Source organism: Leptidea sinapis, chromosome 2, assembly GCF_905404315.1.
Source record: "Leptidea sinapis chromosome 2, ilLepSina1.1, whole genome shotgun sequence".
Lineage (NCBI taxonomy): Eukaryota > Metazoa > Arthropoda > Insecta > Lepidoptera > Pieridae > Leptidea > Leptidea sinapis.
In genome coordinates, this window is record NC_066266.1 from 26090512 (window position 1) to 26111570 (window position 21059).

At 36.7% G+C, this 21059-nt stretch overlaps 1 protein-coding gene across 1 annotated transcript; it reads left to right on the plus strand.

The window, feature by feature from the left end:
• The first annotated feature begins 6506 nt into the window (after positions 1-6506).
• On the plus strand, positions 6507-16506 carry LOC126974183 (uncharacterized). Its single transcript, XM_050821626.1, has 5 exons — positions 6507-6668; positions 10153-10253; positions 12913-13012; positions 14991-15078; positions 16353-16506. The coding sequence occupies exons 1-5, from the start codon at positions 6557-6559 to the stop codon at positions 16504-16506; spliced, it is 555 nt and encodes a 184-aa protein (XP_050677583.1). The 5' UTR covers positions 6507-6556.
• The last annotated feature ends 4553 nt before the right edge of the window (positions 16507-21059 follow it).

Below are 21059 nucleotides of genomic sequence, written 5' to 3' on the forward strand. Positions count from 1 at the left end.
AAATTACTACTTACTGTTTTGCGGAGTATTTTCAAAGCACCAATCTTAACTAGGATGCCGCATTCGCTCGTCGTAGAGCTTCGCTGCAGCGTATATTAGAGCGAAGCGAGATCATGAACATTCGAAAATCATCAAAGGATAGCAGTCAAAGAGTATAATAATATATAGGGAAAACCGGAAAAGAGAGCCCTCTCTACGCATTATGAGATGTCTATTTGAAAACTAGCGCCATCTGGAGATTGGCCCCTACAAAACTATATATAAGCTCCAAATTATAAAATTCATTTTTAATGTTGTAACGCAATTAAATAGCTAACTCTACTTTTTAATGTAGGTATTGCATGTTGAAATTGCGCGTAGAGTAAGTTATTTAATTTTGTCACAACATAGAACATAAAGGATAGATTTAGTAGTTTAAATATGCAAAATGGAACACGAGAGCTACATACATGCGCAAACGCTAGAAGTAGCCGCCATTTTATGACCAGGGGACAGTGAGACAAAGAAAAGTTGAAAGGTTTCAAAGCGAGTGACAGCTGACAAAGCTTTCATTTTCGGGCCAACTAACAGATGGCACTACAGTCTTCTGAAAACGTCACTATAAGACGTCTGTCCCACCCCTGATAGCAGTGTTACAATTAAAACTTATTGTGATTTGATCAATCGGCTCAATTTTTAAATAAATATAAATAGCGCGTGCTAATTTATAATTATTTGTAAATCATGTTTGTTTTTAATTATAATAATTGAATCAAGTCGATATTCATAATACTGTCTTGACAATAACCTAGAAATGTCGAAGAAGTTCAGTCGCCATTTTGTTAAATGTCCATTTACAAGATGGCGTCGAGATTTGAGCCGTCATTATGTCACTTTCGACAGATGATTTTGTTGTAACTGTGGTTGTTATTTTAAAGTGAAATTTTTATTACATCGCCTCAAATTTTGTCGTCCATTTATCGCATGTAGCATTACAGACGGCCGCTGTGTAGGGGTCAATTCTTTAATAGACAGAGCGTGGGTTCGGACCCCATCCATACAAAAGTTTTTTGATTATATTTTTTTTTATTTTATGTTTAGTAAAGCATAATTTTTGTAACGTTTTTTTTATTTAGATTATTATTCTGATATTAATATGTTTTTTTTTTTTTAAAAAACATGTTTTGTATCATGGTGCCAAATATACATAATTGTTTTTTTTTATTTGGTTTATCCGTCTCTGTTTTGTCTAACATAGAATATTTAAAATCAACTTCTCGGAAAGTGGTTTCGATTTAACCAGGCCGAAAGTAAAAGTCGTATGAAAATCGATTTCTGACGTGTTCTTTTATTTTAATATTGAATATTTTGACGCACTGTTATAGTTAACATTTTTAGTTTCCATAAAAGTACTTAATGTGTGCGTTTTATATTAAGGATTGGTCTCCGCTGCGCTCCAACTAGATACCGCACCACCTGAGAAAAGTACCTTTTTTATTACGGAAACTATTAGAAAATTGTGTGCATTTTGACACTCAATGGCATCTTTAAAATTGTAACTTACGCTTTATGTTATTTTACATTGAAATTAATAAAATACAAAATACTTACTGATGATATGTGATCCCAGTGTCTTTCTTATTTCTTGTAGTATTATTTTTACAAAGTTTAACTGCGCAACCCGACGTTTTAGTTTCAATTATTAGCTTAATAGAACATGTGTGCAACATTAATTACCGCACATTGTGATTACGCCTGCGGTATCTAGTTGGAGGCAGAGACCAATCCTTAATCTAAGGTGTCATCTTAATTTTTTTTTAAAACGCTGGCATAATTAGTTTTAATAGCTCTCTGCGTTTATATCATATAACTCTTGTGTATTGAGACGCTCCGCTTCGCTTCGTGCCTACAAACTGCATCCTCGTAGCTATTCGCTTAATATAATGTCTTACGGCTGTTCCCAATATACTATCTACAGATAGAGATAAATTACTACCTTCTACTGTCAGTAACTAGCTGTCAATAATATAAAGCTGTCCCAATATGCCCTACAAGTCATTCTTATCGCCTTATATTGGGACGCGTGAATTGCAATTTCCATACAAACTTCTATCGCTGGCAAGCTACATGTCGTCCCATTGAGAGACAGCGCGTACGGATAAGGTGAGTTACCGTCGATAAGTTTATTGGGACAGAAAAGTCAACGATATAGTTATGATTTTTATCTCAAGTAATAGATAGACTGAATATAGGGAACGGCCGTTAGTGATCAATGTACTATTGTGTTCAAATGTTTGTGATTTTTTTTAAATATTCAAGAACCGACGTACAGTAATCAATTAGAATCTCAAACGCCTATTAAAACAAAACATTGAGCAAAATGATTAACAACGTCATGTTAGCTCCACAATTTTGTTAATTTAAAGGGGCACTTACCTGAAATACTACACTCCGTCCATTTTATGTTTGGATATGCTGTTAATTGGACAGTTTTTCACTGAATACTGTCATTGCGTGGCGTTGTATTCAAAGCGCGGTCGACACAACTTAACGAAAACTACACAGGTTAAATTTGAAATCAAAATTCATGAACGGCACGGGATTCGAATCCGCGACCTCTCCGTTCCATGCGGGCGCTCTTCCACTGAGCTAACCGTTCGAGTGAGTTCGAATTATTTAGATTTGAAAGAGCGACAAATTGACTTAAATTCTTATATGAAAATATTGGGGTTGAGCAGGTTATCAGCTGTAAAGTAGGTCCTGTAGATGAAGCCACAACCTGAGAGTTGAACGAAGCATACAAGATTTATCAACGGTCCGTCACTCGAACGGTTGGCTCAGTTGGCCCTCGCACGTATAATCGTTCATAAATTTTGTTTTCAAATTTAATTTGTGTAATTATACCCAGAAGTGAGGGTTATAACTTTACATAATAACAAATTTATTACGACACATAGGCAGAGTTTTGCTTAAGACAATTTTTGAGCGTGGTTCTAATTGCTTATTGTACGTCAATTTAGAAGTAGATTATAATGCTAATTATATAGAAAAGGTTTTTTTTTTTAATTGAAAGATATTTGCTGGGATTTAAATGTTAAATGAGTTGAGGGTAATATTATTATTATAAAATGGATCAATGGGTAAATGTGTATTGTTGATAATATGTCTTTTATTTAAATAAATATATTATTTTCTGTTTGAATGTGTTTTACTTTAGTATCCAGTTTTAGTTATTAGTTTCTTTTTTAGAAAATGCAGTTTTGTTATGTTAATGGACAGACGATCCGGTCAAGTTCTCCGGAGTAAGTTGGATGAGGGCAGCGCAGGACCAATCGTAATAGAGATTTTTGGGGTAGGCTATTTTCTAGCAGTGGACGTCTTCCGGCTGATGATGATTATGATGACCCAGTTTTAACTGGATTAAAACCAGTGTAAATAAGGACCAGGCAAAAGTTTTACCAGTGGGAGGCTCCTTTGCGCAGAATGCCGGATTATGGGTACAACAACGGTGCCTATTTTTGCCGTGGAGCAGTAATGTGTAAACATTATTGTGTTTCGGTCTGAAGTGCGCTGTAGCTAGTGAAATTACTCGGCAAATGAGACTTAACATCATATGTCTCAAGGTGACGAGTGCGATTGTATTGCCGCTCAGAATTTTAGGGATTTTCACGAATTCTGAGCGGCATTACATTGTAAAGAGGAGGGCGTATCAATTACCATCAGCTGAACGTCCTGCTCGTCTCGTCCCTTATTTTCATAAAAAAAAGACTAGAGCTTGGGACATTGGGAAATCCATAGTTCCCGCGGGACTTGTGAAAATATGAAGTTCAGATCGATGAGCTATAACTATACCAATAGTAGGTGTAGTTTGCCATAGCAACCTTCCTCGAAATAAGATTCATATAATAAATTGGGAACTGGAATAGGACAGAGATAATCATTAAAATGATTTGAGTTTTCTTTGTGTTAATTCCGCCAATATTTGTCTTAAAACAATTCGACACGTGTTTCGCCTCTACACGGGGCATCCTCAGGACGTGTTGTCTCGCCAAAATCTGGCACGAGACTGAAGCAGTCAGGCGAAACACGTGTCGAATTGTTTAAAGATAAATATTGGCGGAATTAACACTAAAGAAAACTCAAATCATTTTAATGATTATGTCTGTCCTATTCTAGTTTCCAATTTATTATATGAAACTTATTTCGAGTAAGGTTGCTATGGCAAACTACACCTACTATTGGTATAGTTACAGCTCAATGACGTGAATTTCAGATTTTCACAAGTCCCGCGGAAACTATGGATTTTTACAGGTGTAATGTAGCCAATGTCCCAAGCTCTAGTCTTTTTTTTATGAAAATAAGGGACGAGACGAGCAGGGCGTTCAGCTGATGGTAATTGATACGTCCTCCTCTTTACAATGTAATGTAAAACTAAAGAAAACTCAAATCATTTCAATAAATTTTCATGAAATAATCTTCAATTCCAAACTTGCTTATTATTTTTAAAATCCCTTTATCTGCGTGGATGAAGTCGTGGACATCAACTCGTAATGTCTATATAACTAGAAATAAAACGGATAGTGGTTTGGCCGGCTACCGGAGATACGGCCCATTATCGCTTCAACACCTGCTCAGTGAATGAAAGTAGATGAAACTTGACACGTGAAGCTCGTCACACATTTTGGAACTGTTTCATTGAAGTGTCAAAGGATAATAGTATGTCGTAACACGGAACGCCAGCGCCATCTGTTGGCATTCGATGGAGTCCGTTACCCCGGCCGAGAGGAGCGCGCTTCACTTCTTGTGCAGCGGTCGGCCAGAGCGGTCGAACTTGAACCATCGCGCAATCCATATATCCTATAGCTGTGTTTATGTAAAGTGATTCTACATTATAATTTGATTGTGTGAATAATTTGTTTCATTGTACTGACTTTACCCATCGACGCCCACTGCTAGGAGTCTAGGACTATGGACCCTGCTAAGGACGGTGACCCTCTTCCGCCGTTAAGTATTTATTTTTATGATAATAAGGGACGAGACGAGAAGGACGTTCAGCTGATAGTAATTAATACGTCCTGCCCATTACAATGTAGTGACCCTCAGCCTCAGGATTCTTCATAAGTCTCATTTGCAAAGTAATTTCACTAACTAGGCGCCCTTCAGACCGAAACAATAATGTTAAAGTCAAAAAAATCTTTATTCACTGCAAAACTTTATAAGTTACTAGCCCCAGCAAACGTTGTATTGCCGATATTAAAATCGCGATACAAAAGTAACTGTTTTAATGCTGAGTCATAATCGAACAAATTTAAAAAAAAATACAAAAAAATTAAAAAAAAATGGCATAGACCACCATTAACATTTAGGGGGATGAAAAATAGATGTTGTCCGATTCTCAGAGGAGTTCAAAGTTTAACACCATGACACGAGAATTTTATATATTAGATTTAGTGCAAGTCAGGTTGAAGTATAAATTAAGTTACAATAGCATTCAAATGAGTATAACGATATTCATTTACAAAATGTAGAACATTAATTCCAACTATCTTAATCATTTTAATATGCCTTAGATGTTAATTTATTTTTTAAGATACATTAAATTTTTTAATAGGTAATATTTTAATATCATTTGGGAGTTTTTTTTATAAAATATAACACAGTCCACTTTAAAAGATTAAGCAATTTTACGGAGCCTAGTAGATGGAATGCTAACACATTACTGCTTCACGGCAGAAATAAACGCCGTTGTGGTACCCATAGTCTAGCCGTCATCCTGTGCAAAGGAACTGGTAAGTCTATCGCTGTACCAAATTTCATCAAAATCGGTTCAGTAGCTCCGGCGTAAAAGCGCAACAAACAGACTTACATCCACATTTATAATATTATAAGGATATACAGTATGTATTGTATATAGCCTGCTTTAGCTGAAAGATGCCCACTGCTGGACAAAGATCTAACTACACTACACACTCTGCTAACACGAAAGAGTAAACAAGTTGTTTACAAAAACTCGACTTTCAACATGACCTTAACATTATGTATAAATAATTCAGGAACCTCTCGACTATGCCTACTACTCGGCTAAGTCGAGTTAGTAAGTCTTTCGTGGGGCGATGTATATACTTTTACAACAAGATCCCAGAAAATGTTCAAAACAAACGTATTACGTTATTCAAAAGAATTGTTAAAAAACCTTTGTGTGGTAAAGGTTACTATAACATAAATGACTTTCTTAATGATACCACAGATTGGGAATGGAGTGACCGCCCTCAGGTTATTAAATAATAAGTTTAATTGTACAATATGACTTTGTAAACACATTGTTTCGATGAAAAAAAAAGCCCGCTGAGTTTGTTGCGCCCGTTCTTCTCAGGTCTGAGGCATTCATTTTGGAATGGGTGTTAGTTTTTGACTTTCAATAAGTGATGTCACATCCTATTTTGAATAAAAATATTTGAATTTATGCTACCTATCTTCAACATTTTTATGACTGCTCACTTTCGTAATTTGAAAATAGTAATTTTCAGAGGTCATAATCTAGTGGGCTTCGAAACAATTGCTCTGGGAAATAAGCAACATGAGGTTTCTATTGATATTGTGTTTAATTTATTTTGTTGAGTGTAAAATAAATAAGGCTCTGACGGAATCCTTGGGGCAGGAAGTAATTGAGATTGGAGCCCCGGTTAAAGGTAATATAGGTACTTTATAAATACAAAAGTAGTAGTTTTGGGCTGGCATCTATTTCGGCCAACGGATCAACCTAGATATAGCCACAAGGAACACGAAGTACGGATCTGATATTGACTCCACAAGATGGACTGATGACCTGATAAAGGACTGCCCAAAATTGATGTCGATGTCTTTGCGGGAGGCCTATGTTAACCAGAGGATGTCTTTGACCTGATGATAATAATGATGGTCTTTTCTAATTTCTAATGATTGTAGACATGATTAAATGACAAAAATCTACAGAAAAAAATATATCGAATTTTAAGGTGTTTGAACTCATATGATATTTTTTGTGTTTCTATCTATAGATTGTGGTATAAACTAAATTTGTGTATTGAATCCCTGAAGTGGATATCACTTCATCATCAGCCGGAAGACGTCCACTGCTGGACAAAGGCCTCCCCCAAAAATTTCCACGACGATCGGTCCTACGCTGCCCTCATCCAACGTATTCCAGCGATCTTGACCAGATCGTCGGTCCATCTTGGGGGCCTACCAACACTGCGTCTTCCGGTACGTGGCGCCATTCGAGGACTTTACTGCCCCAAATGGTCATCTGTCCGACTGACTTGAACTATGTGCCCTGCCCACTGCCACTTCAGTTTCGCAATCGTTTGGACTATGTCGGTTACTTTGGTTCTCCTACGGATCTCCTAATACGGATATCACTTAAAAATAACCAATCATTTAGATTTGAAAGAGCGACATCTGAAGTCAATTTCCTAATATAGCAGAGATGCATGCAGATTCAGCATGAGCAGGTTATCAACTGTTAAGTAGATCCTGTAGATGGAGCCACAACCTGAGAGTTGAACAAAACATCCCAAATTTTCGGTCAATGCGTCACTCGGACTTTTGGCTCAGTCCGTAAGAGCGCTCGGACGGAACCTGAGAGGCGCGGATTCGATTCCTACATCGTCCAACAATTTTGGTACAAATTATATTTGTACCTAGTTTGGCCATAAATACTGAAATAAAGAAAAAAAAATTTGCTAATAACATATATTACTTTTACAGTGTGTTAGTTTAATACAGAAATATAAAACAATTTAAAATATAAAAAGCTTATTCAAAGTGGTCTCCATTGGCTGCAATACAGTCCTTTAAACATTGGAGCCAGTTATCAATAGAAGCACGCACTCTTTCCACGGGAAAATTCTTCACTGCCAATCGTTCGGATTGTTTTAGGCACTCCATTATCATGGCGTTTAGAGCAATCCGTACTCTCTAAAACTGATCATAAATCATAATCCAGGGGATTAACATCGGGATTAGACGACGGCCTCTGCTCAGCTCTGATGAAGTCCGAAACGTTCGTATCCAACCAAGACTGCGTAGACCGAGCTTTATGACCCGGCGCCGAGTTTTGCTGGAAGGACCATTCTTAGTTATTGCACATGGTGTTGTTAAGGGGATACACTACCCCCACAAGAATGGTATCTTGATACACTTGTGCCGATGTTTTGATACCTTTTTTACAAAAGTTTGGCTCAGTAACTCCTTCATAGCTAATACCCAACCAAACCATCAGTGAAGTCTGATAGTGCCCACGTTGCACTCTGTTGACTAAATTGGGAAGCTCCTTAGAGCTATGAGCATAAATACGGTAATTTTTTTTTCTTAAAATGTTAATCAATTGTAAATAAATTCTCATCCGTAAACAAAATTATTCTGTGACCTCCCGTTGCGTACTGCTTCAGTAGTTGTTTCAATTTTATCACCCTATTCTTTTTTAAATTAACAGTTAAAAAATTACCAGTACGTCTCTTATAGGCTGCAAGTCCTAATTCATCTTTTAAAATAGGTGACATCGTTCTAGATGCTATCTTCCATCTCCCATGATAAAAAAATTTGCTTTCGGACAGGATACCTTCGAATTCGTTTCCATACTGCTTTGACCACCTATTTCGTACAAACACTACATGGACGGAGATCTTTTTCTGTCACAGAGGAGGTTTCATTGTACGTTATACCAAGCGTATGGAGAGTTTTAAAAATTGCATTTGGCTCCATACCTACTTTGTGTAATGCAATCACGGTGATTCGGTTCCCTTGGCACCCCATTCCGTTTTAATATCGCAAAATATTGTACATTGTATTGGCGCCAAAACGAGAAAACTCAATGAAAAATCATATAAAAATGACAGATTCCAAATTCAAATGACATATTTTGTTTATTTCTTAATTGTGTATTTATGGCCAGACTAAGTATATTTAATCCCAAAGTGGGGGATATCACTTTAATAACAAACTGTTTATCTTTTCTATAGATACCTAAAAGAATAACTAACACAGAATTAAAATGTACCGATAAATATCTAAGTAAAACTGAACTTTTTGTGAAAAATAACTGACCGAGTTCTATTATTATTGCTTAACAAAAAGACATAGACTATAAACCTGTTAAAGTGAAACTTTTATTACATCGCATCAAACTTTTTCGTCTGTGTGTTGCATGTCGCGTGACAGCTGACCGTGTAGTGTATAGACTATTACTCATGTGTGCCAGTGCTCCACGCTATTTTGTTTGTTTTTGTCAGTGTTTAATGTAAATGTTGTTATTTATTAAAGTGAAACTTTTATTTGCTTTTGGTAAACAACGACACAGCTAGTGAGTCCAAAAAACTGATCATCGAGGAATAGCAAAGAATAGTGTTTAATTAATCAGTTTCACTTTTACCGTTGTTTCTTAAAACCACACAATCAATATTATGTATAGAATCGCGAGTTGAATGCAGTCGGGGCCGGAAGTAAAAAGCGCGGGCATTTCCCCCCGCTGTCCTCACACCTCGCGCCTGTAGTGTAGTGATGTGCCGTGTGGATGTCAGTTATCGTACGCTTACCGCAATATTACCGCTGAAGTTTCGATACCATGTTATTTTTTTATTTTAATAATGATCGAATCCGAGCCTCTCAGGTTCCGTTCCAAAATAAAAACCGAATTCAACGCCGAGCCCGTGAAATGGCGAAAAATTTTTAACGGCCGTTCCCAATATACTATCCACAGGTAGAAATAAAGTACTACCTTCTACTGTCATTAATTAGCTGTCAATAATCTGAAGCTGTCCCAATATACCCGATAAGTCATACTTATCGCCAGTTTACTGTTGCAATTTCCATACAGACTTATATCCCTGGTAAGCTATACGTCGTCCCAGGCACCGTCGATAAGTTTATTGGGACAGAAAAGCCAACGATAGATACGATTTTTTATCTCAAGTAGGCCACAACCGGAGATAGACAGAATATTGGGAATGGCCGTAAGACATGTGCGTTGAAAAAAGACAGAAACATTTGAGCTTTAATTATTATTAGGTTAAAATGATGAAAACTGTGAATGAACTCTGGCATTTTAATCGCCCGTAATCTGTAGGTATAGATTTTCTCTTTTGTTTTTTTAATCTATTGTTGGTGCGTCAAATAAATTAATAAAACTCCTTTTAGATTTGCCAGACATAGAAGAGGAGCCCTCAGCGGAGAGTGATGACGATAAGTCCACGACAACTACTATACAGGTGGCTACGAAAAAGGATGTATATAGGAAGGTATGAATAATAATAATTTATTGAAATCTTTTTTTATAACAATAAGGGATGAGACTGACAGAATTGATACGCCCTGCCCATTACAATGCAGTGCCGCTCAGGATTCTTGAACAACCCAAAATTTCTGAGAAACACTACAATTGCGCTCGTCTCCTTGAGACATAAGATGTTAAGTCTCATTTGTCCAGTAACTACACTAGCTACGGCGCCCTTCAGACCGAAAGACAGTAATGTTTACACATTACTGTTCCACGACAGAAGTAGATGCCGTTGTGGTACCCATAATCTAGCCGGCTCACTTGTCCCAAGTCTAATATTATATCGTACATAATGTTTTGTGCCCTACCCTCTGCGGTAGGATACCCTGAGTTGCAGAGGATAGGTTCATCCGAAAACTTATAGGAACATAATAAGTAAACTCACAAAAAAAGGTTTGTGTATTTTTTTATTAAGTCCATGTTACGGCTGTTCCCAATATACTATCTACATTTAGCGATAAATTACAACCTTCTACTGTCAGTAATTAGCTGTCAATAATGTATGAAATGTCGTAGTTCTATTATTATCATTAGAGTTTATATTACCAGTGGGACAACGGCGAATATTTCTGCCGTGAAACAGTAATGTGTAAGCATTACTGTGTTTCGGTCTGAAGGGCGCCGTAGCTAGTGAAATTACTGGGTAAATGAGACTAGACAACTAACGTCTCAAGGTGACGAGCGCAATTGTATCCTCCTTTGAATTGAGATTAGGTCTGTAAATATTACAGGGACTTAGTATGGTATAGGTGACACAACCCTTTACGGTAATAATAATATATGACATAATATGACTATATCCCAGCTGGATGGTTGCCCCGCGGGCGAGTAAAAAAGAAGGACTCCGTGTCACCTTACGAAACAGTGAAGCACAAAAACAAGCCGGTTAACGTGTAAAGACAAGTATGTCTTTACACGTTAACCGTCTTTAAGGCAGTAGCCTTATTCATAATAAAACGCTTATCGAAGGTATAAAGCTATATTAGTTAAAACGACTTTTCAGCCTACCGAACGTTCGATAAATATTCATATTCGTTAGATAAATCTCCCATAACTAATACGTCTCTATAGTACGCAATGTTGCAACATGACAACAAGCAGACATCTTTTCAGTGTCAATAGTTTGTCAGTTGTCAAAAGTCGATGTCAAAATGATTTCAAACTTCAAAAATCAAAGTTTCGAAGTCAGTCGGTTGTCAATCTTTGACGGATATCCAACAACTTTCAGCGGGAAGCTATTTATCACAATAAATAACGAACAGCTGATCGATGTCGGCCATGTTTTTTAGCGTTCGAGTGCTTAAATTAGATTTATAGAAGGGTCCTAGCTACTATAAGTCACGTCAGCTTTATCGAAGAGATAATGAGCGTTTTAGCTCTAATATGCGACTATGAATACCATTTTTTAACAAGCGTATATTAGCGATGTTTTAAATCTCCGCTAAGTCATTATTAATAAGACGGATAGCCTCACGCACACACCTACACCAATGCAAGTCGATCGTCCGCTATTATGATATTTGCCATCATCTGTGACAGTTAAGCGACGTAATAAAATATTATTAAAAATGGCGTCGTGCGTTGTGAAAAAGTGTAAAACAATCTATCAGAATTAAAAAAATAGGAGCTTAAAGTAATTGGGGCCATAAGGGATACAAATTTTGTTACTGGTATCCCCGGTAACTGTAGCATAAAGGTGCTTCACTAGCTAATATCACGGCGCGGAGTCCTTTCCTTTTTTTACTCGTTATGGAGCCTTCTAGAATTAGTTACAATCCCTCATTTCTCATGTTCTAATAATGAAAATCACTATTAAGAGCAAAAAGATGACTATTCAAAACAGGTTATAAGTCGGTTCTTGGGTTGTTGTACAAGTCATAAGCGATTTTATTTTCAATTTATATTAACATTGCTTCAAATTCAAATATTTTTATTCAAAATAGTATGTGACATCACTTATTGAAAGTCAAAAACTACCATCCATTCGAAAACGAATGCCTCAGACCTGAGAAGAATGGGCTTTTTTTTTTTCATCAAAAAATATGTTACTTAAGTAATATTGTACAATTAAAATTATTATTTAATAGCCTGAGGGCCGTCGCTCCATTCCCAATCTGTGGTATCATTAAGAAAGTCATTTATGTTAAAATAACCTTTACCACACAAATGATTTTTAACAATTCTTTTGAATAACGTAATACTTTTGTTTTGAACATTTTCTGGGATCTTGTTGTAAAAGCATATACATCGCCTAACAAAACACTTACTAACTCGACTTAGCCCAATAGTAGGCATTATAAGTTTATGTTCGATCCTGGTGTTAACATTATGGTTATGACAGTTTCTAGCAAATCTCCTTATGTGCCTATGAACATACATTACATTATCAAGAATACATTGAGAACCAACATTCAAGATGTTAATTTCTTTGAATTTTGCTATATCAATTATTCTTTAGAACCTAGGTTATATCGAATAGCCCTCTTATGCAGCACAGATATTGTATTAATATCGACAGAGTTGCCCCATAGCGATTTACTTCGTATATGAGGTAGCGATTTCCTTTTAAAAATATTGAGTGAGGGTGAGCCGTTGGTACTTTACAGAAGCAATACTTTCAGAGTATGGTTACGTCTGGTAAAATAAGGGATGCCGATAAAAATGAAGACGAGGAGACCAGAATTGAGAAGGAGCTCGCAGAAATCTACAAGGACACCTCTGGTAATGTTTATTATAGCTACGGGGATAGAAACATACTGTTTATTATTCCTAACGACCTGTATAGCCGAGTGGCTAGCGATACTGCCTACTAAGCAAGAGGTCCCGGGTTCGAATCCCGGTAGGTGCAAGCATTTATATGATGAATATGGATGTTTGTTTCCGAGTCATGTATGTTTAAATGTATTTATGTATGTTTAAGTAACAATATTGTATTAAATATATCATTGTCTTGTAAACCATAACACAGGCTATAGATGCTTAACTTGGGGCAAGATAATTTGTGTAAAAAGTGTGTCAATATTATTATTATTATTCTGTTTCCATCGAAGTTTCGTGAAGGTTCCTGTATTCAGCTGTGTTTTATTTACGTGTTTTAACCGTTTCGAGGTTGTATTTTCTTGAAAACTATACATTACCTTGTAATAAGATTAGTAAGCATTATAAATGTGGACCAAAGCTCTATCAACTACAATTTATTAAAATTGGTTAGGTTAGGTTATATTAGAACAGCCAAATGTTTTGAGACTTCTTTAGTTTTAATTCCGCCAATACTCGTCTTTAAACAGTTCGACACGTGTTTCTCCTCTATACTAGGCATCCTCAGGAGATGTTGACTCGCCTTAAGTTAACACTAAAGAAGGCTCAAAACATTTGGTAAATATTGGATTTCCGCAAAGTAATGCCTACATCTTAAATTATATGTTAGAAAACTTAAACGCACGAGCACGCATGCCAGAAACGAATTGCAGGAGGTTCCCTTTCTTTTCTCCCCGTAAAAATGGCCCAACCCTTAAAAATGTTATAATTTGTTAAATTTTTTTTTATGAAAATAAGGGACGAGACGAGCAGAACGGTCAGTTGATGGTAATTGATACGCCCTGACCATTACAATGCAGTGCCGCTCAAGATTCTTGAAAAATCCGAAAAATTCTGAGCGGCACTACAACTGCGCTCGTCACCTTGAGACATAAGATGTTAAGTCTCATTTGCCCAGTAATTGCACTACCTACGGCGCCCTTCAGACTGAAACACAGTAATGCTTACACATTACTGCTTCACGGCAGGCGCTGATGTGGTACCCATAATCTAGCCGGCATCCTGTGCAAAGGAGCCTCCCACTGGTATTTAGAGTGGTAGCATTATAATCTTGGACTAAAACTCTATCGATACTTAGTTTTTACCCCAACATGTCTGTACGGAAGGATAAATGATCTTGCAGTATCATCCGCGACACTTGGTTCAATCAAATGGTTCGAGCTGATACAGCGCGCCAGACTAATGATACCAATACTCATCATTTCGTCATTTCCAATATACTAGATACTACTACCGCATCGGAAACAAATGGCGCTCTGATAGAGAAGAAGTGGCGCAAGAAACTCTCCCAGCATTTTTATTTTGCGCTTATTTTAATGAAATATACAATATTATACTGTCATTGCAATAAAATAATCATAATCTAATTCCAGGCTGTCGGATCTCTTAGATATTCAGCTGTGGAGTAGTAGGATTTACGACAGAGCCATATTTAATAAAAGATTTAAATTTATTTATAGATAATGCCTGGCTGGGACTTTATTATAAAAGTGTACACATTTACCCTTAAAGCTATTATGTATCTTATGAAGCCTACTAGAATTAGTTACAAGCAATCCCTTATTTCTAGTGTGATAATAATGAAAATCACTATTTATTAATAGCAAAATGGTGACGATTTTTGTGAACGTATATTAAATTTTCATAAATGTACTGACAATGAACAGTCATAATATTTATTTCACTAACTAATTTTAACTTTTTTATATTAAAACATACAGATGTAATGACAACGGAACGTCTTTCTAAAGGCAGTAATTTTTCATAGAGGTTTTACGTTAAATTTTCGGATACTTTTTGGATCGTTGACGACAATTTTTGTAGTACCTGTGTGAAAAGAGCATCTATCTGCAGTCTTATTGAAATATTAAATGGATTTCAGATTACAAATCCGACAGCGAAGAAAACACCATTACGCCGAAGCGACTGAATTTGACTGAAGACAAGCCTATCGGAAGAGCCAGAAAAAAGTATAGCGTATTTGACATAATTACACCTTAAGTTTACTTTTGAACTGTTCTATTCTATTTTTCCTTCTGTGGAAGACACGCCACAATTTAGCCACAGTCTGCTTTTAAACTAGTAACAGTTTTAAATGTTATGAATAAATACAGCTAAATTTTATTACTGTACTGAATGGTGCATTGTACACCAGACTACATACACAATACCCGACAAATCACATTTAAATTTTCTTATTTGACCCAGAAATAATAAGAGTTTTAAAAGTTTACATATGACGAGGGAATTCGCTGTTATTTTTTGAAATAACTGAAAACAAAAACAACATGCTTACACTGTTGTATAAACAAACTAATTTGGTCTCTTCACCGTTGTTATGTATTTTTTCTGAGGGTATTACGTCACAAAGCCGACTAATAATAGCGCACTTGCTAATTCGACATTTATAATATATAAATAACACTTTAGATATTTATTGATACTATAAGTATAGATTTCCACAATATATAGCCTTATCAATAATTTTCTAGTGAGAGATTTCTGGTTGACAAAATTAACATCAAGGTTCCTCGCGCAAGAGTGAATAACTTACAGACATTTGCAATAGATTCTTCGCGAATTTATTGATGTAGGCGTTACTTTGCGGAAATCCAATTATACAAATGATTTGAGTTTTCTTTAGTGTTAATTCCGTCAATATTTGTCTTTAAACAAATCGACACGTGTTTCGCCTCTTCACGAGGCATCCTCAGGACGTGCAAATCATCAAATCAGATGGCCAAAAAGGGGCACGAGACTGAACAGTTTCAGTTCGAATTGTTTAAAGACAAATATTGGCGGAATTAACACTAAAGAAAACTCAAATCATTTGGAATCCTTTTTCTTGTAATTTTATCCATAACATATTTTTCTTTACGTCTGTTTACAACTAAGCTTATGCTGTGTTTACCTATAATTGGTTGTTCACTATTGTTTTAAAATGTGTATATGTATTCTAAATTAGTGTCTGTGTACTGTCTGTCGGTAAACCATAATAAATAAATAAATGAACCCCTTTTAGTAGGTAAAATTTTTTCAATTTAAATTTAATCAAAAAAGGTGAGCAAAGTACACGTTATTTTCATGAAAGCCTTGGACGTACCTTTCTGTTGTCAGTATTGATAATCTTTGCTTACGCTACAATTTTTTTTAAATTACTTGTACAATGCACACGACTTAAAGTTTTTTTTAAATTATCTGTAGTACAATGCACACCGGCTTAAAGTTTCTTTTACTTTTCCAGTTTTAAATTTCAACCGAATTCCAATGACGCTATTGAAGTTGAGAAATTTAGAACATCCGTTGATGTCATTAGTTGTGAGAAGAATAAACTGGCTGGCACGGTGAGTCTAAGTATTCAAATAACAGAAAAGGTCTTCAAACGTCATTACTTTTGAGGTGAATTAAAATCAATTCTTCTTTATACTCGCACTATCCCATTTTAGTTGGGGTCGGCACTCTTAATCAGTCTTCGCCAGGACGTTCTGCCCTGGGTCGTCTGTGTGTTTTACTGATAATCTTTGTCTATTACTGATTTCCATGTTAATCGGGGTCTTCCGCGTCCTCTTGGTCCGGTGTTAATATCAAGCACTCTCTTGGTCATATCATCTTTTGGACGCCTCATGACATGCCCATACCAACTCAGTCTAATCTCCAACAGTATACTCTAAACGTGCCGCGGATGTGCTCATTCCTCACTTTTTCCAAGCAAGTGACGCCACTAGACCATCTGAGCATTTTCATATCTGCGACATGCATCCTGTGTTCCTGCTGCTTTTTTAGCGCCCAGCATTCCGAGCCGTCCATTAGTGCTGGTCTTACGGCAGTTCTGTAGACTTTACCTTTTATTGGAATGGGCATTTTAGACTCACACAGCACGCCAGTAAGCTCCCGCCACTTCATCCAGCCAGCGTTAATACGGTTGGAGACGTCGAGCTCTATGGTACCGTCGCTCATCAGGATAGAACCAAGGTATTTAAAGAAGGTGTTGAGTTGGAGAAGTTACAGTGCATATTCAGTCTTCTGTCTACTGACTCTCAGTCCAGCATTTTCCAAAGCACTGCGCCATTGTTATAGTGTGGTCTATAGCTTCTCGACGTCTTCACTAATGAAGGCTATGTCATCTGCGTACAAGATGTTCCACGGGGGCTTTTTCTGAAGGTCTGCTGTTATATGGTTCATCACTAAGTTAAACAGTAATGAGCTGAGAGCTGAACCTTGATGCACGCCGACTTCCACGTCAAATTGGTCACTCAGACCTGCCGGGCTGCGCACCTTAGTTTTCACTTCTCTGTACATATCCATCACCATTTGTACGAGCCATTCTGGTACGTTCTGAGCTTGCAGGAACTGCCAAATGAGATCTCTGGGGACGCGGTCGAAGGCTTTATCTAGATCTATGAAGACCATATGTAGAACTTGTTTACTCTCCTTTTTTTCTCCATAAGGACTCGTACTGTGTGGATTGCGTCGGTGGTCGACTTACCATTTACAAAGCCATATTGGTTTTCAGTCACACTGGTGATTAAATGGAGCCTTCTGCTAATCACTCTTTCCCAGATATTAAGGGTGTGGGATATTAATTTGATGGCTCTTTAGTTTCCACATAATCTTATGTCACCCTTATTTTTATAAAATGGCACAAGAAAGCTGTTACGCCATGTAACTGGTATCCCATCTGTGATAGTTCTGTTGAAGAGGTGCGTGAGAAAGTTTTCTCCGTGCTTTCCCAATTTTATCAAGAGCTCTGCTGGTATCTCGTCGGGCCCAGTGGCCTTGTTATTTGCCATGAGTCGGATGGACGATCTGACTTCTTCTGGAGTGACAGCCAAAATTGGGCCTTAAGTTGGTGGTGTTTTGATGGGTTTTTCGCTCGGGTAGGCTTCATTTAGTAAGTGAGAGTAATATTCTTCCCATCTCTTGCAATCTGCGTTGCTAGTAAGTAGAACACCCTGCTCATTCTTGATGTACTTAATTGTTTTAGAATCTCTCGTGTTATTAAGGCGTTGCTTTGCTTTTGATCGAGTTCGGCAGCCTGTTATTGATGTTTTTATGATTTTCGCAGCTTATGTTCATAACTAAGTATGTATATCTAAGCTTCATACCTCATTTCTTATTCCAGACTAGTTCACCAGACTCCGGCAATATCAATTTCGCCGGCAAGATCGTGTTGGGCTCTGTGATAACAATTCTAGCCTTGATTTAATAATGTTACATTGCAATTATTAAAATATTTGTCATTTAAATATAACGCTTTTTATTTTATACCAAGTATTATTCGGTAATGAAACTATTAAAATGGTTAATCGAATTAAATAAGAAAAAAAAGGGTTATGTGGTTTTATGAAACTACGGTAAAGGTAAACTTTTTTTCACATTATAGACATTTTATTAAAAATTTTTGGAAGAATAATTTTATTAATTCATCGTCATTCATTTTTCCACTATTCTTTGCATTTTCCTCGTTGATCAGTTTTTTGGACTCACTAGCTGTGTCGTTGTAACCAAAAGCAAATAAAAGTTTCACTTGAATAAATAACAACATTTACATTAAATACTGAGAAACAACATTTACATTAAACACTGACAAAAACAAACAAAATAGCGTGGGGCACTGGCACTAATGAGTAATAGTCTATACACTACACCGTCAGGCGTATAGGCGCCGCCCGACAGTCACGCGACACGCAACACACAGACGAAAAAGTTTGAGACGATGTAATAAAAGTTTCACTTTAAAAACTATTCTGAAGATATTTACGCAATAAATTTCACAAGCAAGTTAGATTGTAATGGCGAACCAAGAGAAAAGCATAAAATCACACTGACCTCTACTATATACCACTGAACTGGCAGCTGTCAAAGTGCTTTTTTGTCTGTTTGATAGTCGCCATTTTGGCGCTAGTGGCATGTAGCGAGAGTATGCGGTACTAAAACTAGTGATAACAACCTCAGCAAACATCGATAGATGGTGGGAAACTAAACTATTTACAAAAAAGAATTGTGTACTTTATAACGTTGATGCTTGAAGTATAAATAACACGAAAAACGAATGAAATTAATTCAAAATGCAAAAAAAACTTCAGAGTATTGTACGTTTCTTCGCACCCATTTGTTTTATTTGTCAAATTAGTTCTCTGGAAGATCGCGAGTTGCGCTTCAAACAGGCACAAAAAATTTGCTGTCAATTATATGGAACAGCCTGTCCGGTGATATTATACAGGTCAGTGATGAAATCACGTCTGTATTTATTTGCAAAGAAACTAGAAATCGCTACTTTTACTATTTAGACCAGTGTTTCCCAACATGGAGCCCACGCTCCACAGGGGGGCAATTAGATAGTTGAGGGGGGCAATTTAAAATTGCTTATCCCTTTCGCTTTGGGTTATTTAAATGTAATGCTAGATATCGGTGACAAATTCAACAAAAAAGGCAAATTGAAATGAAATGATACGTAAAATGAAATATACGAGTTTCCTTACTGCACACCACAAAATCGAGACTACAAAAACCAATAGGCGGCCTTATCGCTTAAGAGCGATTTCGACCAGGCAACCTGTAATGGAGTTTTTTTTTTTTTTTTTATTTAAAATTGTATATTGATAAATGATATTACAATGGAAATGTACAGCGATTTACGTTTGAACATTAAACATGAGAAGGCTAAACAACTTTGAGGCTAGGAAAAAGAAGAAATGCCTATTAAAGTTTTTACAAACATAATAACATAAATCTCGTTAAGACAATGTATAACTGCTACAATTACTAAAATAAATTGCGACAATAACATCCAATACGTATTATTTGAAAATAATTACGCTTGTTACAATATATATTCACAAATCTAAAAGTTATAATTTAATTATGTCCATCACAATGTACAACCAAATACAACCACAGCGCAGCGAGCCACCTCGCCTCCCCGGATCTCACGGCGCTAGGAACCGAGCGGGGTCGCGGCGCTGTGCCCCTGGCTCCAATCGTTTGTTATGCTCGTGCTCACGTTAGGCTTGAGTTGGGGGAAACAAAAGGTAGTGCTGTGGTAAGTTACGCGTGTATCGATGATTGTTAATTTTATAAGCTATATTCGAAATCAATGGATTTTTGTTGGTTAAATTTTTTAAGTAAAATGTACGTGAAAGTTTTAAAGAGTAGTCATGTAGAAGTGGAAAATTAATTCTGTGGTGTAGTTTAGTCAGGTTTGTTCTAAAAGGGGTATTAAAAGCAATTTTTATTGCTTTATTTTGCAATATTTGTAGCAATTTATGATTAGATATACAAGTAGAACTCCAAACGGGACATGCATACGTAATGTAGGGACGAACGAGAGTACTGTATATTCTCAGTTTAGTATGCGGGCTTAAATTACTTTTGCGATTTAAAACGGGACTAAGGGCACCCAGGGCTTGGGCGCCTTTTACATGCACGTGTCTAACATGCTTTGACCAGTGGAGTTTATTATCCATTAATACTCCAAGATACCGAACAGAGCTTCGCCAGGGGATTTCTTGATCAGCGATAATAAGACGTCGTTTCGGGGCTTTGCGATGACGTGTAAACTAGATAGCCTCCGTCTTACACTCGTTTAATTTCAGCTTCCATTTAGAGAAGTATGTACAAAGCAATTCGATTGCAAGTTGTAATCTGCTAATTATAAGATCGACATCGTCAGATGAAGTATATGAGGCTGTGTCGTCCGCAAAACATGCAAGGCTAGTATACGGTTGGATAGGGATGATCATTAAGAAAGATGAGGAACAAGTATGGGCCTAGAATAGATCCCTGAGGAACACCAGCAGGGGAAAGAAAACATGATGACTTGGATTTGTTGTAGTGAACTATAAATTGGCGGTCGGAAAGATAAGACTCAATAAGTTTTACAAGATCTAGTGGAACATCTAGATTGACTAGTTTGTGAAGTAAGCCTTCATGCCACACACTATCAAAAGCT

Excerpts from the sequence above, each read along its gene's own strand:
- LOC126974183 (XM_050821626.1), top strand. The coding sequence starts at position 6,557 with ATGAGGTTTCTATTGATATTGTGTTTAATTTATTTTGTTGAGTGTAAA. Across the intron at positions 13,013-14,990 it reads AATCTACAAGGACACCTCTG|ATTACAAATCCGACAGCGAA; the intron begins GTAATGTTTATT and ends AATGGATTTCAG. Across the intron at positions 15,079-16,352 it reads ATCGGAAGAGCCAGAAAAAA|TTTTAAATTTCAACCGAATT; the intron begins GTATAGCGTATT and ends TTACTTTTCCAG.